General features: G+C 41.3%; 1 protein-coding gene across 2 annotated transcripts in view; it reads right to left on the reverse strand.

Moving 5' to 3' along the window:
- Positions 1–10,436: 10,436 nt before the first annotated feature.
- BTAF1 (B-TFIID TATA-box binding protein associated factor 1) overlaps positions 10,437–13,753 on the reverse strand; it is a 75,291-nt gene continuing 71,974 nt past the window's right edge. For both annotated transcript variants that reach the window (XM_032231657.1, XM_032231655.1), the window contains exons 37-38: positions 13,442–13,612; positions 10,437–11,960 (exon numbers count right to left, since the gene is read on the reverse strand). In XM_032231657.1, coding sequence (XP_032087548.1) covers positions 11,811–11,960; positions 13,442–13,612 — 321 coding nt within the window. In that variant the 3' untranslated portion in view covers positions 10,437–11,810. The remainder of the gene's footprint in view (positions 11,961–13,441; positions 13,613–13,753) is intronic.

The following is a 13,753-nucleotide window of genomic DNA, read 5'->3' on the forward strand; positions in this document are numbered from 1 at the left end:
TTTTTTATTTTGAACTATTATTCCCTTTTAAATCTCTCCCAAATGGCTTCTCGGTGATCTGCCACGCTTTTTATTTATTTATTAAACCTGTCCTTCACGCTGCGTTTCCCTGCGCCTCTTGACATGGTAATTCAGAACAAATGGAGGAAATTGTATAGTATCTCCATAATGTTAACAGTGTAACCCATACAGTGTAAGTTTCTCATAGTTAGCGCTACCCAACGCATGTATAGGAATCCTTATTACCTGATCTGAGCACTTTTTTTCAAGCTGCTTGTATATTTCTCCCTTTCTTGTGTTAGGCCTCTTATAGCATAAGTACAGCATCCGTTGCTGCTATTAAACAAAATAACACTGCATCATTTTTTGTAGTTCATCTCCACCTCTGCCTGTCCTACCATTTACTGAAATACTAGCAAAACCTCTGCGTGGAAGCTGGATACCGTTATCCCTTCCTTTAGATCAGAGTTCCTCAACCTTGGCAACTTGAAGATGTCTGGACTTCAACTCCCAGAATTCCCCAGCCAGCGAATGCTGGCTGGGGGATTCTGGGAGTTGAAGTCCAGACATCTTCAAGTTGCCAAGGTTGAGAAACACTGCTTTAGATCAATGTTTCTCAGACTTGACAACTTGAAAATACTGTATGTGGACTTCAACTCCCAGAAATCCCCAGCTAGCTTGGCTGGGGAATTCTGGGAGTTGAAGTCCAGACATCTTCAAGTTGCCAAGTTTGAAAAAACCTTGCTTTAGATCCTGCAAACTCACAATGGTGTTACATAAACAGACAATACAACGGCCTTCTCCAGATACATCCATGGTCAGATTCTATCTGTTTTTATGAGGACTTCAGCTGAAGGGAAGCTGTTCCCCACGATCTCTTATGGAAACATCTGGAGTTGGCCTTTTGTGAGTTCTTTGTAAGTAATGTACAGGCAATTTCAAATAGTAACATTTAGACTCTAGGTTCTATGGTTGGAATTATACACAAATTGTAAAAGCATAATACAGTAGAAGTGAAGGAGAATTTTTTTTCCCCCTGCAAGAATGGGATGAGGTTGAGTGTGTGCTTACACTCCTGCCTACACACTTGCCTTGTAGGAAAGCAGGGTTAAAAGACAACCGTATTACAAATATGCAGTTATTACAGATTTCATTATCTTTGTTAGAGTAGTACAAAAAAATACAGTGCTTTACTGGGAGAAAAATCTCCTACGTTAATATTTCAGTATTGTGACATCTCTACTTGCAAGATACGAGTGAAAGATTAGTCACAGATTGGTTTTTTTAAAAACTATTTTGTTAAACCTGCCTTTTTGTGTAGAGCTGCTTTTTACACCAGTTTGTATAATGTCAGCATTCCTTTTTTTTCCCCACTGAAAAAGTTCTCTTAATTTCTACTGTTGTAGTGTTTCTGTCTTTAACCATAGAATCTGTTCTAATATTCATGCTATGATTTTACTCCTGAACAGGAGAAGAGCAAGAGCTGTTATTTTATTCTGCACATTTTAAATTTATTTAACGTTGTTTAGCAACAAATAGATATCCAGGGTGCTAATACAGGAAAATCATTTCTGCTTTTATTTTTTATTTTATTTTTTTGCCGGTTTATTTCTGGATGTTGTTCTGTTGGGGTATAAAGTATTAGGTGTTTGTAATCTGCTGTCTAAAATAATGGAGATGAGTGTTCACAGCTAAGATCTCTGTACTTGTTCGTTTTTTTTTTTCAACTGACTAATTTCCAGTGTACCATATCTTTTATTACATGTTTCTCTTTAAACTGGTTTTGCTAGTAACCCTAAAAGGCTTTTAACCTTTTATTTTTTACTTTTTTTGGCTTGGACTAATGCTTTGTATGGAACTGTGACTAAAACATGAAGCTCCACGCTGCTATTGCTTACAACTGCTTCAACTTTGTAGTTTGGAATTAATTTTTTTTTCTGTAATAACTTATTAAATCTAGTTGTATGAAGTACGGAAACTTGTCATCCTTTGAATATTAAAACAAAAGCAACAGGGGAGATACAACCGAATTAGAAATTGGAAATTTAAAGAACACACACCTTCGGGCTACGGTTCCACCACAAAACCACGGTAGACTAAAGTAAGTAGTGTGACTAAAGCGCGGTGACAAAACTGCACCGTCAAAACCGCGCGACAACAGCGCGACAACAGCGCGCTGACAGAAGCGCGCTGTAACATAACCCTAAACCTAACCCTAAACCTTACCTTAAGTTAAATTGCGCTTCTGTCGGCGCGCTGTTGTGGGCGCGCTTTTGACATCGCGGTTTTAGCGCTGCGGTGTTGTCGGCGCGCTTTTGACGTTCGTGGTTATGTCGTGCCACGTCGGGCTACACGTTATACTTTAACAGAGCACACATTTAAGTAGTGTTTTCATTCTCGTTTTACATATCGCCAGAATTCATCCAGCGCATTTGACGCCAAAGCATAGGTGCACAAGTGCAAGAGGCATAGTATCTACTTAGTACAGTGGTTCCCAAACTTGGCAACTTTAAGAGAACTGGCTGGAAAATTCTGGGAGTTGAAATCCACAAGTCTTAAAGTTGTCAAGTTTGGGAACCACTGCTCTAAATACATACCTATTCCCTGGCTCAGCTGATAAGGAGAAGAACCTTGTGGCTTAATGGTTAAGACATCTGCCTGAAATGCAATACAGCACAGGTTCTAATCCCAGTAAGGGTATGGCTAGCTGGCTGGAGAATTCTGGGAGTTGAAGTCTTAAAGTTGCCAAGTTTGGGAACCACTGACTTAGTAGGATCCTAAGAGATTGTCTCTCACTGTCAAGATTACAATCATTTTGTCGTCATTTCTGGGGGTCAGATGAATTCTGTACATTGAGGCAAAAACCAAGTGTGTTTGTTGGAAGAGGAGAAAGATTCATACTGCGGTTTTGCAATTGCTGAGAAACAGCATTCTGTTCTTCCTCAGCAAAATTTCATAACACAACTTTTATTTCCTCTTTGGAATTTGTTTCATAGCTCCTTGTGTTATACTTTTATCACTGAGATCACAGGGCTTCTTCAGTAGCAAATTGCCAGCCCTCTGCCTAAAAGCAAGAGTTATAAAGAAAATTAATAAATGGGACCATTGAGGTGATAACAGCGAGAAAAGGTTGTGAATCTTTTGTCTACCAATTCCTATAGTTGAAAAACAATATCTCAACTCTCTTCAACTATTCTGAACTTAAGATACTTGTGTGTAGGTCAAATTGTAGTGATTATATTTTAAAATAATGTAGAAACGAAGGAAGACAGTGACCGAATGAGAAATTGTCTTTTCTAGTTGTTTTAATTGATAATCTGCCTAGCACAGTGTTTCTCAACCTTGGCAACTTGAAGATGTCCGGACTTCAACTCCCAGAATTCCCCAGCCAGCGAATGTTCGCCGAGAATGGGAAAGAAAAGAAAAGAAAGAAAAAGGAATTTCCCCATCAAACGTTAAAAAAGACCATCGCTTTTGAAAAACGAATAAAAACAAAAACCCTTATAGTAAAATCCAATATAGATGTAAATCAAATGGAATAGAGATGTAAATCAGAGAGTTGAGTTTTCTCACCACTGGCTTCCTTGCTGTGAAAGAGCGAAAATGGCTCCGAATTCCAAAGTAAACAGTTAAGAAAGCAGGAAAACTATAAAAATCCAGCAAGGAGGTTATAGAATAGATTAGCCTTCAACCAGTCAGTTCAAATGTAGATTTAAAAAAAGTAAGAAAAGCTTTGTAGAGTGCAATTAAAACCAGGGGTGCTTGGCAAAATGAATAGTTGAAGGGAAGAGATGATAAGAGAGACTCAATCACTCCTACTGACAATTACGGTCATCAAGATCCCATTCATTCATCCAGTGAAGAAAGACTTTTGGGCCATTGTTTTGCCAAGAATATACTTTACGGAGTACTTTCAATGGTTACAGAAGAATAGCAAAGCTGGTTCTCACAAAAGCCACCCCCCATAGTACCAACAAATGACCAATTAGGTGCTGGTATATTATTGAGTAGCGAGCCTTCCGTTTCTGCTTCGGATGGATGACCTTGGTTAGATGTTCCTCATTTCTCGGCCGGTGTGCTTTGGTTTCCCTTCCCTTCCTCCCCATCTACTCCTTTCATTCCAATTCTCTTCCCTCCCCGCTCCCCGCTAATGTCAGACTGTCGGTTTTGCAAAGCTTGACTTGAGGAATGGCCGTCGTGCCACCTCTTGACGGTACACTATCGTCCAAGGATTGTTCTGGGTCATTCCTAGTGCTCCCATTGGAATCCAGGGAGCTTAAGCCAATAGCAACAGCAGTTAGACTTATATAGCGCTTCATAGGGCTTTCAGCCCTCTCTAAGCGGTTTACAGAGTCAGCATATCGCCCCCCCAACAACAATCCGGGTCCTCATTTTACCCACCTGGGAAGGATGGAAGGCTGAGTCAACCCTGAGCCGGTGAGATTTGAACAGCCGAACTGCAGAACGGCAGTCAGCTGAAGTAGCCTGCAGTGCTGCATTTAACCACTGCGCCACCTCGGCTCCTTCAAAGAACCATCTTTAGTGGCATAATCAGCTGTTTGGGCAGCAGGAGAAAAAAGATTGCCTATTTGGGGGGTGGGGGAATAATTCAGCTATTTATTATGAAAATACAGGTAGTACTCAACTTACAACTCTCTGCATAGTGACCAAACTTACAAAAGCCAGATTTGCTTAGCAACAGTAGTAATTTGCTTAACCATAGTTGTAAAACCATGTGTGACTTAACAACTAGTTTGCTTAGGAAGGGAAACTGTGGTCGTAAGGACTTCCTGTTCTGTTTCACGTAATATATTTAAAAAGGCACAGTTGTTATCCACTCAATTAAAGTAGCTGACTACAGCTCAAGGGACTGGTAGGAAAATACGGTACATTAGATCTTAAATGTCTATAGCAGTGTTTCTCGGCCTTAGCGACTTTAAGTCCTATGGACTTCAACTCCCAGAATTCCCCAGCCAGCTCTGCTGGCTGGGGGATTCTGGGAGTTGAAGTCCACAGGACTTAAAGTCGCCAAGGTTGAGAAACACTGGTCTATAGCATTCTTAACCAATAAATCATTTAAACAGAAGACTATTCCGTTCTAATGGATGCCATCCCATTAAGGTGCTTTAAAATAGATTGACTTTAATGGGGAGCAATCTGGTAGGCAAACTAAAGGGAGCATGGAATTCGCATTTATTTTTATTTATATTTATATGCACACACAGAACATCAGTTGTAGGTAAGAGAATGTACTGTATATCAGAGGGGGTGTTCAGCCAGCTCTTACCGGTTCAGGTCAACCAGTAGTAGCGGCTGCTGGAGGCTCCACCCACCCGCCCCAAAGTAACGCACAACCTTCTGCGAATGCGTGAGTGTGCTCACATTTGCAAACTGGTAGCGAAGGTAAGTGAATCCCACCATTGCTGTATATAGGTCCTGCAACTAACGCACACCTACACAGAGTGAACTGCAGTTACCAAAAGCAATCTTGCTCAAACTTGGGAAGCATGAAGATGTGGAAGAATTCAATTCCCTGAATTCTCCAGTTGCCAAGCCAGAATTCTGGGAGTTGAAGTCCACACATCTTCATGCTTCCAGGCTTGCGAAACACTGCTTTAGGGATAACTAGTTGAATAGGCTTGAGATAGAGGGGAGTACTCAAGGATAGATATTATTATGTGGCCTGTGGGATGCCCTGAAAACAGCAAAGGACCACCCCAGGGTCTCTGCCAGTGAAAACAGAGCTCGGGAGGGCTGCATGTGGGCCTCCTGAGCTCCGTTTTCGCTGGCAGAGGGTTGCAGGAGGCTGTTGCAGCTGGAAACGGAGCTCGTGAGCCCGTTTTTGCTGGCAGAGTGCTTGGGCCACCACAGGGGCTCCCGACACAATTGACGTCGAGCTGGCCACGCCCACTCTGGCCACGCCCCCTACCGCCCGAGGTCAACCACAACCCTGATGTGGTCCTCAATGAAATCAAGTTTGACACCCTTGATCTATACTGATCTCCTCAACATGGCAAGTTGCTTAATGACCAAAATAATCACCAACCTCCCCATTGCTACTTACAAACTGCCTTTAAAGTTCCAGCTTTGGCAATTCTTATTTAATTCCTGTTTTATTGCTTTGGATAACTGACTCACATTTAAGGTGGTTTTGCAGCATCCCGAAGTCACAAAATCACCATTTACAAATGGGTTTTTTTCCCCCGCAAGAAATTCGCTTTTTCTTCCTATTTCTGGCAAACAGAAATGTGGATAATAATGTTTGCTTAACAACCAGCTTGATAATCAGGGCAACAATTGCTGCAAAAAAGGTGGTAAAATTGGTTGTGGTCCCATGGTGATCTTCTTAATGATCGGCAAAACTTTCAATCTTAATTCCTGACTCAATTATGGTCACAAGATGAGGACTACCTGTACTCAGAGTAAATGTTTAGATTTAGCCCACATACTGCAGATTCCACCTACATCTTAGGGATGTATGTGTAATACAGATAGTCCTCAAGTTATGATCACAGTTGAGCCCCAAATTTAAGTTGCTAAGTGAGTTTGTCCCATTTTACGACTTTCCTTGCCATATTTGTTAAGTGAATCACTGCAGTTGTTAAATTAGTAACACTGTTGTTAAGTGAACCTGGTTTGCAAGATGAGAATTTGCACTGCATCTTATATTTGTGATCAGAGTTTCTCCACATCACACTGGTTCCACCAAGCCGTAGTTAAACATGCAGGTCTGCTTTGGCACCAAAATAGCAATAGCAGTTAGACTTATATACCGCTTCATAGGGCTTTCAGCCCTCTCTAAGTGGTTTACAGAGTCAGCATATCGCCCCCACAGTCTGGGTCCTCATTTCACCCACCTCGGAAGGATGGAAGGCTGAGTCAACCTTGAGCCGGTGAGATTAGAACAGCCGAACTGCAGATAATACTCAGCTGAAGTGGCCTGCAGAACTGCACCCTAACCACTGCGCCACCTCGGCTCTTTTAAAATGGAGCAATGCCACTTTTGTCATCCTTTCCTGAAGTTGCCACCACTTACCTTCTGTATGAAACCCTTTGGGTGTATCTGCTTTCCTAGCTATCAAAAAAAAAACCACCATCATTTTTCTGCTTGGAGAAACATTTTCCTCGTTGAGATGTTGGATGGATAGGCGGGTGAGAGACAGAACAGTGTTGTAGTAAACAGTTTGCATCTTTCCTTGCAGTCAATTGGATCTGCCTCAAATTAGGTATCAGCATTAAGGGTAGGTTATAGGCATCAACATTACAAATTCCACTTTTATGTTGGATTATTTCTGGTTTATAAATCTCAGGGATCTTGGCCGAGCGTTAATAGGGTGGCAATCTTTGCATCCAAGATCTATCAGGCTTTTACACAAACCTGTCCTCTCCTGGTCCGATAATTATAGGAAGCAATCAGTGTCTGATCTAATCTTGTGTAATTGGAAATGTTTCTCTTCTCCCCAAAGCAGCCATGATTGCACTTCAACTGAAGAAACTGTCTTCAGAGAGAATCATTTAATTACGAGCAGCCGGATATATGGGAGGGGAAGAGTTTGCAGCCCAGAGTTTTCGCAATTTCAAATTCTTGGGGATGCTGTTGATTGCAAGCCAGTCTCAACTACTGTATTCACTTTCTGGGAAAGATGAGTAAAGTGGTAATGGCTTTCCACCTTTGGAGGCTTCATGCTATCGCTTTAATCCAGCGGCTTTAATTGCTGCCTTTTCTTCTGTTCAATTGTGACCAATTTGAGGAGAGGGCCAAGACAGGTCACTGAGGTTTTCTTCGCAAGGATTTTTAGAATTAGTTAGCTGTTGTCTCTTAAGGCTGAGAGAAAGTAGAACTTAACTCTCTCCTGGTTTCCTGCCTAATGCATTTAACCACTATACCAAACTGGCTCCGTGACCCGTCAAAACCGCGGAGGACAAAATCGCGCTCGACGAAAGCGCGCATGTGACGTCATCACAGCGCGACGGAAAAAATTAAAAATTGAAATAAAATTAAAATTAAAGCAAGCCAATTCACATAAAGGTAAGGGTTAGGGTTAGGTTTAGCATTACGTTAACGGTTAGGTTTAGGGTTAGATTTAGGGTTAGGTTTAGGGGGGTTAGGGTAAGGTTTTCGCTTTTTTTTTACATTTTTCAATCACAGCGCGATGTTTTCGTCGTGCTGTGATGACGTCAAATGCGCGCTTTCGTCAAGCACGATTTTGTCCTCCGCGGTTTTGTGGTAGAACCACTGGCTCTCCCCTCCTTGGAAGAGCTCTATAGTTCCCGCTGCCTTAAGAAAGTTCAAAACATTCTTAAAGATTCATCTAGCCGAGGTGGCGCAGTGGGTAGAGTGCAGAGGATATGCAGTCATATGTATACAGCGAGTACAGGTATTGGGCTGAGCACACAGACCTGAGGGGAGCCTGTGTTGAGCTTCAGCATGGAAGATGTAAAGGACCCAACCTTTACTGTTCGTGGACGATCTTGTCAGGAAGTCTTTGATCCATTCACAAGTGAGGGGTGGGAAATTCAGGTCAGTCAACTTTTCAATGAGAATTCCTGGTAAGATGGTGTTAAAGGCCGAGCTGTAGACTATAAAAAGCATTCTGACACAATTCCAAGATTTCTCAAGGTGGCTCAGTGCAAAACGTAGAGCAGTGGTGATGGCGTCCCCTATTGACCTATAAGCAAACTGGTGTTGATCAACATTTGGTGGAAGCAGGACCTGAGGTGTTGTAGGACCAGTCTCTCAAAGCACTTCATCACTATAGACGTCAGTGCAATGGGTCTATAGTCATTCAAGCTTTTTATGGCTGCTTTCTTCGGAAATGGGATAATTGTGGCTGCTTTCAAGCATGATGGGACTCTAGCCTGTTGCAGGGAGAGGCTAAAAATCCTTGTCAGGACCCCCGTTAATTGGTCAGCACAGGTTTCTACCACTTTCCCCCAACACCCCGACAGGACCTGCGGCTTTGTTGGGATTTACAGCCTTCAGCTCAGCTCTCACTTGATGTTCATCCAGGGTGAGTGGCTGGAGGTTAGAGGACCTTTGGTCTAGAGCAACAGAGACTGGTCTTTTGACCTCAAAGCGGGCGAAGAAGCTGTTGAGCTCCTCTACTGAGCTATTAACTTCCAGATACTTCTCTACCTTTCGTTTGCATTTCTATTTAGCCGCCTTAATGCCTCTTCTCAAGTATGCCCTGCGTCATTGTATTTGTCTTCGTTTCCTGCCTTGAAGGTGGAGTTTAGATGACAATTTGGGATAAAGAGGTAGAGGAGGCACACAGACACACAGAGAAAAAGTTTTTGCAACTGAAAAAACAGAAACCGAGAAAGCTACCAAAAAGAGTTATTAATTGAGAACAGCTGCAAATGACTGTGAACGGTTTAGAATTATACATCTCCGTCCATTGAATAAGGCAACATAACAATACCTCTTTTTATAGGGAGACAGATATTCCATTTTGAATATTAATGATGTGCAAATTATAAGTAACAGAACTGGTTATTCACGTACAAGAGGCTACAGCTTTCAGCCACTCTGGTTAAGAACTAGAAAATTACTACCCACATATTGGCCAACTTCAAACAACGGTAGGTTGTGTAGAAAGTGTCAGCTGGAGGTTTGTGTTGTAACTTGCCAGCCCTCACCAATGATGGCAATGCAAAACGGAAGGCCTCTTTCTAGCCCATCGTGGAAGATCAGTTCCTCCAAAAACAAGAAGTGGTAAAATCCTGATTAACAGAACTATGGATACAAAGTCAAGCAAAACGTATCTCGCGTTTCCTGCAACGTAATTTTTCTTTAAGCAAAGTATTATAATACAACAATTATAATAGTCAAGCAAACAGTGTATCATCAGGTAAATCAGTGGCTGGCTGGAGAATTCTGGGAGTTGAAGTCCACAAGTCTTAAAGTTGCCAAGTTTTGGAACCACTGAGGTAAATCAACAAAGCAGGAACACCATGAGGTAAATCACGGAGCACGCGGAAGAAAGAGCCGGGGAAAAAGGGAAACGCCCCCTCCACACCCACAGCAGCCAATCACAGCACAGATCGCCTCACACGGGAGCCCGCACTCTTCAACCAATCAGTTACAACTGTGTGTTCTGGCTCACTGCACAACCCCACTGCTCCAGCTACTATATTTAAACATTTTAACATTCTGTAAGCATTAAAATATTAAAAGCATAATACAACATTAAAACCCACCGCTGCTACTACTAATGGCACCTAAACTTAGATGCATTTTTATCCTACTGCACTGTTCCATACAACATGGGAGTAGAAAAGTTGGATCGCTCAAGTTGTAAAAGTGTTCCCTGCTATGGAAACATGCACAAGCTATTTATCAATGAGAGACAATGTGTTTTTGTTTCCTTCCATGGACGTATAACATTTATAAACCCAGGATGCAGGAAGAAAAATGTCACAAAATGTATAAAAGATCAATTAATGCCAATTTGCCTTTTTATTTTCTTTTTTTTTTTGCCAAGGAATGCTAGTTTAATGTTACAGTATGGCAGTTTGTATATCTGCTGAAATATGACACAGGTTCATCATTCATATCTGAGTGCTGAAAAACAATATTGCTCCATAAGCCTTTTTATTGTTGCTTTTTCCTCTTGAAATGTTTATAAAACAATGACTTAAACATTTCAAAGGCCTCACAGCTCTTCAAGCCCTGAAGCCGAAGTGCACGCATGCTCAAACCTTAGATATGACATCTATACATATACTTATTTATTAAAGTGTTTATGTAGGTTTGTCTTAAAATATTTAGAAAACGGTGTATGCATTTGGTACAGACATCTATACATAAGACATGTCACCACTGACTCCCTTTAAGAATACGTTTTTAAAAAAAATGTACAACAGTTATTTTTACTCTCCTTTATTACAGCCTGTTTAAATCTGTATTATTACATGATTTCAGTTCAACATTTTATTCTCTTGGATGCAGGTTATTTCTAAGGGGTGTTTTTTAAGCTATATCCCTAAATAAAACCTTGCCCTTTTTTATTTAAGAGGATCGTGCACTAGTGCATTTGGGTTATTTTTCCAGCGTGGATTCTTTATTTTATAAGAATTACTGCTGGAAAAGCTCTATTTATATATTTGCTCTCTTACAAAAAAATATAACATCGAAACCTACTGCATACTTTAGATCTCTGAGCTGACTAGGCTCTTGCCATTATATACACCCACAAACACTAATAAAAATAGCACCCTCTAAACAGGATGTAGAAATGGCCTGTTAGCCATTTTCGGTAATTTTATTAAAAAGTCAACTGCTCTCAAAATGTCAGAAGACCGAAGAGCACCACATACTTAAATATATAAAGGTGGGAACTGTAGCTTTTGCAAAGCTCAATTAAATCCTCAGTGTCTTCCAGTACGCTTTGCTGTTATTATGTCAATGTGCAACCTGAAGTGAACAAATTATTCAGAATAGCTAAACCGAACATTCCTACAGTGTACCATTAAAATAAGCTACGTTTAAAGTAACAAAATACTCAAAACTGCAGAAATTTTGAAAGGTTCAGGAAAAGGGAAATGGCGAACCTATTTTGAATGAAGGTGTAATACTTAGCAACATATGCAAAACTATAAGAATTTATAATTATTCTGGAAAGCTAAATTGCAATTTAGAATTTTAACGATGTAAGTATTTAAGACTTAACTATCCCAACAGAATATGTTGGCTTTATGCAGAACATCAGTCTTCGTTTTGTTTTTTCCATGTGATGCGGGAAGTCCACTATAAATGTTTTGAAATATGCTGAATATCAGCTGAAAAAACCCAAAAACCATAAGGATGGTTATTTGAGTGAGTGCATAAACTTTTCCAGGCTATATTCTGAATCATACTGTTCTTGATCCCAGAGTTCTCCAAGATTTTCAAGGACTGACTTCATGGTGGTTTTCCCAGAAACAGAAGTGGCACCATCTGATTTTTCAGTTTTTCCATCCTTAAAAGATTTGGAGGAACAACGTGGAGGAAAAAAGAAAACACGTGTTAAAATCTGTGCATATGTTCTCGGTGTGGCAACAACATGAAAATATTGGAAATCATTACTTATGCAACACATTGATAATTTAAAACTTGAGCATTTCAATGGAATCATTTAAACTTCAATGGAGAGGGAACTTAAATGATTAAGTGAATGTGGTCAGAAGCAAAATACCTCTCATTATTTGCTGCTCATTTTTAGATCTATTAGGAACGTTATTTTATTCGACTCGTTAGGTTTTTATATTTGCTTAACTTCAGGGAGACTCTGGGCAGCTTATATTTTTTAAGAGTAAAAATATCAAGAACAGAAGAAACCGTATGTCCAGACAGAACACACTCTATATCTTACAAAAACACAAACCGAGCCTAACTATTCTACCCCTAGAACAGTGGTTCCCAAACTTGGCAACTTTAAGACTTGTGGACTTCAACTCTGCTGGCTGGAGAATTCTGGGAGTTGAAGTCCACAAGTCTTAAAGTTGCCAAGTTTGGGAACCACTACCCTAGAAGAACATGGTCCATGGGCCGGGGGTGTCACGTGCTGGCCAGGCAGGTTTTTAACAACATTTGGAACATCAAGAGGATGGGAACCATGGATCTTCAAGGGGGGGGGGGGCAAGCAGTACAACAGATAAGGCACACGCCCTCCTTTCCAACGTATGGTTTAATTGACGGGGCTGCAAGTGCATCAACTCTACCCAATATCTTGGGATGGGCAGGATGACCAGCACCATGGATTGCACATGGGAGATAATTGCTAGCACCTACAGTTTCGAACACAGAGATGTCTCATACTGAGGCTATCCATGCTGCTACAGCTGCAACTTCCAAATGGTCTTCAAGGGTAGACCTATGTAGAGCACACTGCGACAGTCCAGCCAGAGGTCACTAAAGCATGTGCAGCCATTTGGCCAGCTGCCAAACAAACAAAAAAAACCTCGAGGCAAATGGCATGTAACAAGCAGCTGTGCAGCGACAACTCCCAGATTGCAAAGCCGTCTCAAATGGGAAAGTGCAGCCAAGGCTAAAGGGAATAACTCCAGATCTATATAATCCCTTCTCCTCTCCCCGCCCCCCCTATAGCAATAGCAGTTAGACTTATCTACCGCTTCATAGGGCTTTCAGCCCTCTCTAAGCGGTTTACAGAGTCAGCATATCGCCCCCACAGTCTGGGTCCTCATTTTACCCACCTCAGAAGGATGGAAGGCTGAGTCAACCCTGAGCCGGTGAGATTTGAACCACCGAACTGCAGATAGCAGTCAGCTGAAGTGGCCTGCAGTACTGCACCCTAACCACTGCGCCACCTCGGCTCAAGATGTGTATCTGGGTATATTTCCATATTGATGATATGGGAGCCCATCTTGATGGATGATCTTCCCCAAGTTTCATGCACAGGTTATAGAGGGCCCCATGATGCCCCATAAATCTGTATCTTACCTTATCCAGAGTGAAGAGGTCAAGAAGCTGGTCTGTTCCCATGCTCTGAAGACTGGCGTTCTCTTGACTGATCACTGTATTTGCAATATTCATTTTGAATTTTTGAAGGCCCATTATTTTTTCCTCCAAGGTTCCCCTCGTTATCAAGCGATAAACATTAACAACACGTTTCTGCAACATAGTTAATATTTATGGGGTTTAGTGGAAACGTACACATATGGCAGCTATTTAAAAAATAATCGCACAGCAAAACAAGGCGTCCAATTAGAGGAACAAAGAACAATTAAATAAATGATGCACACGTGACATTTC

Source organism: Thamnophis elegans, chromosome 15, assembly GCF_009769535.1.
Source record: "Thamnophis elegans isolate rThaEle1 chromosome 15, rThaEle1.pri, whole genome shotgun sequence".
Taxonomy (NCBI): domain Eukaryota; kingdom Metazoa; phylum Chordata; class Lepidosauria; order Squamata; family Colubridae; genus Thamnophis; species Thamnophis elegans.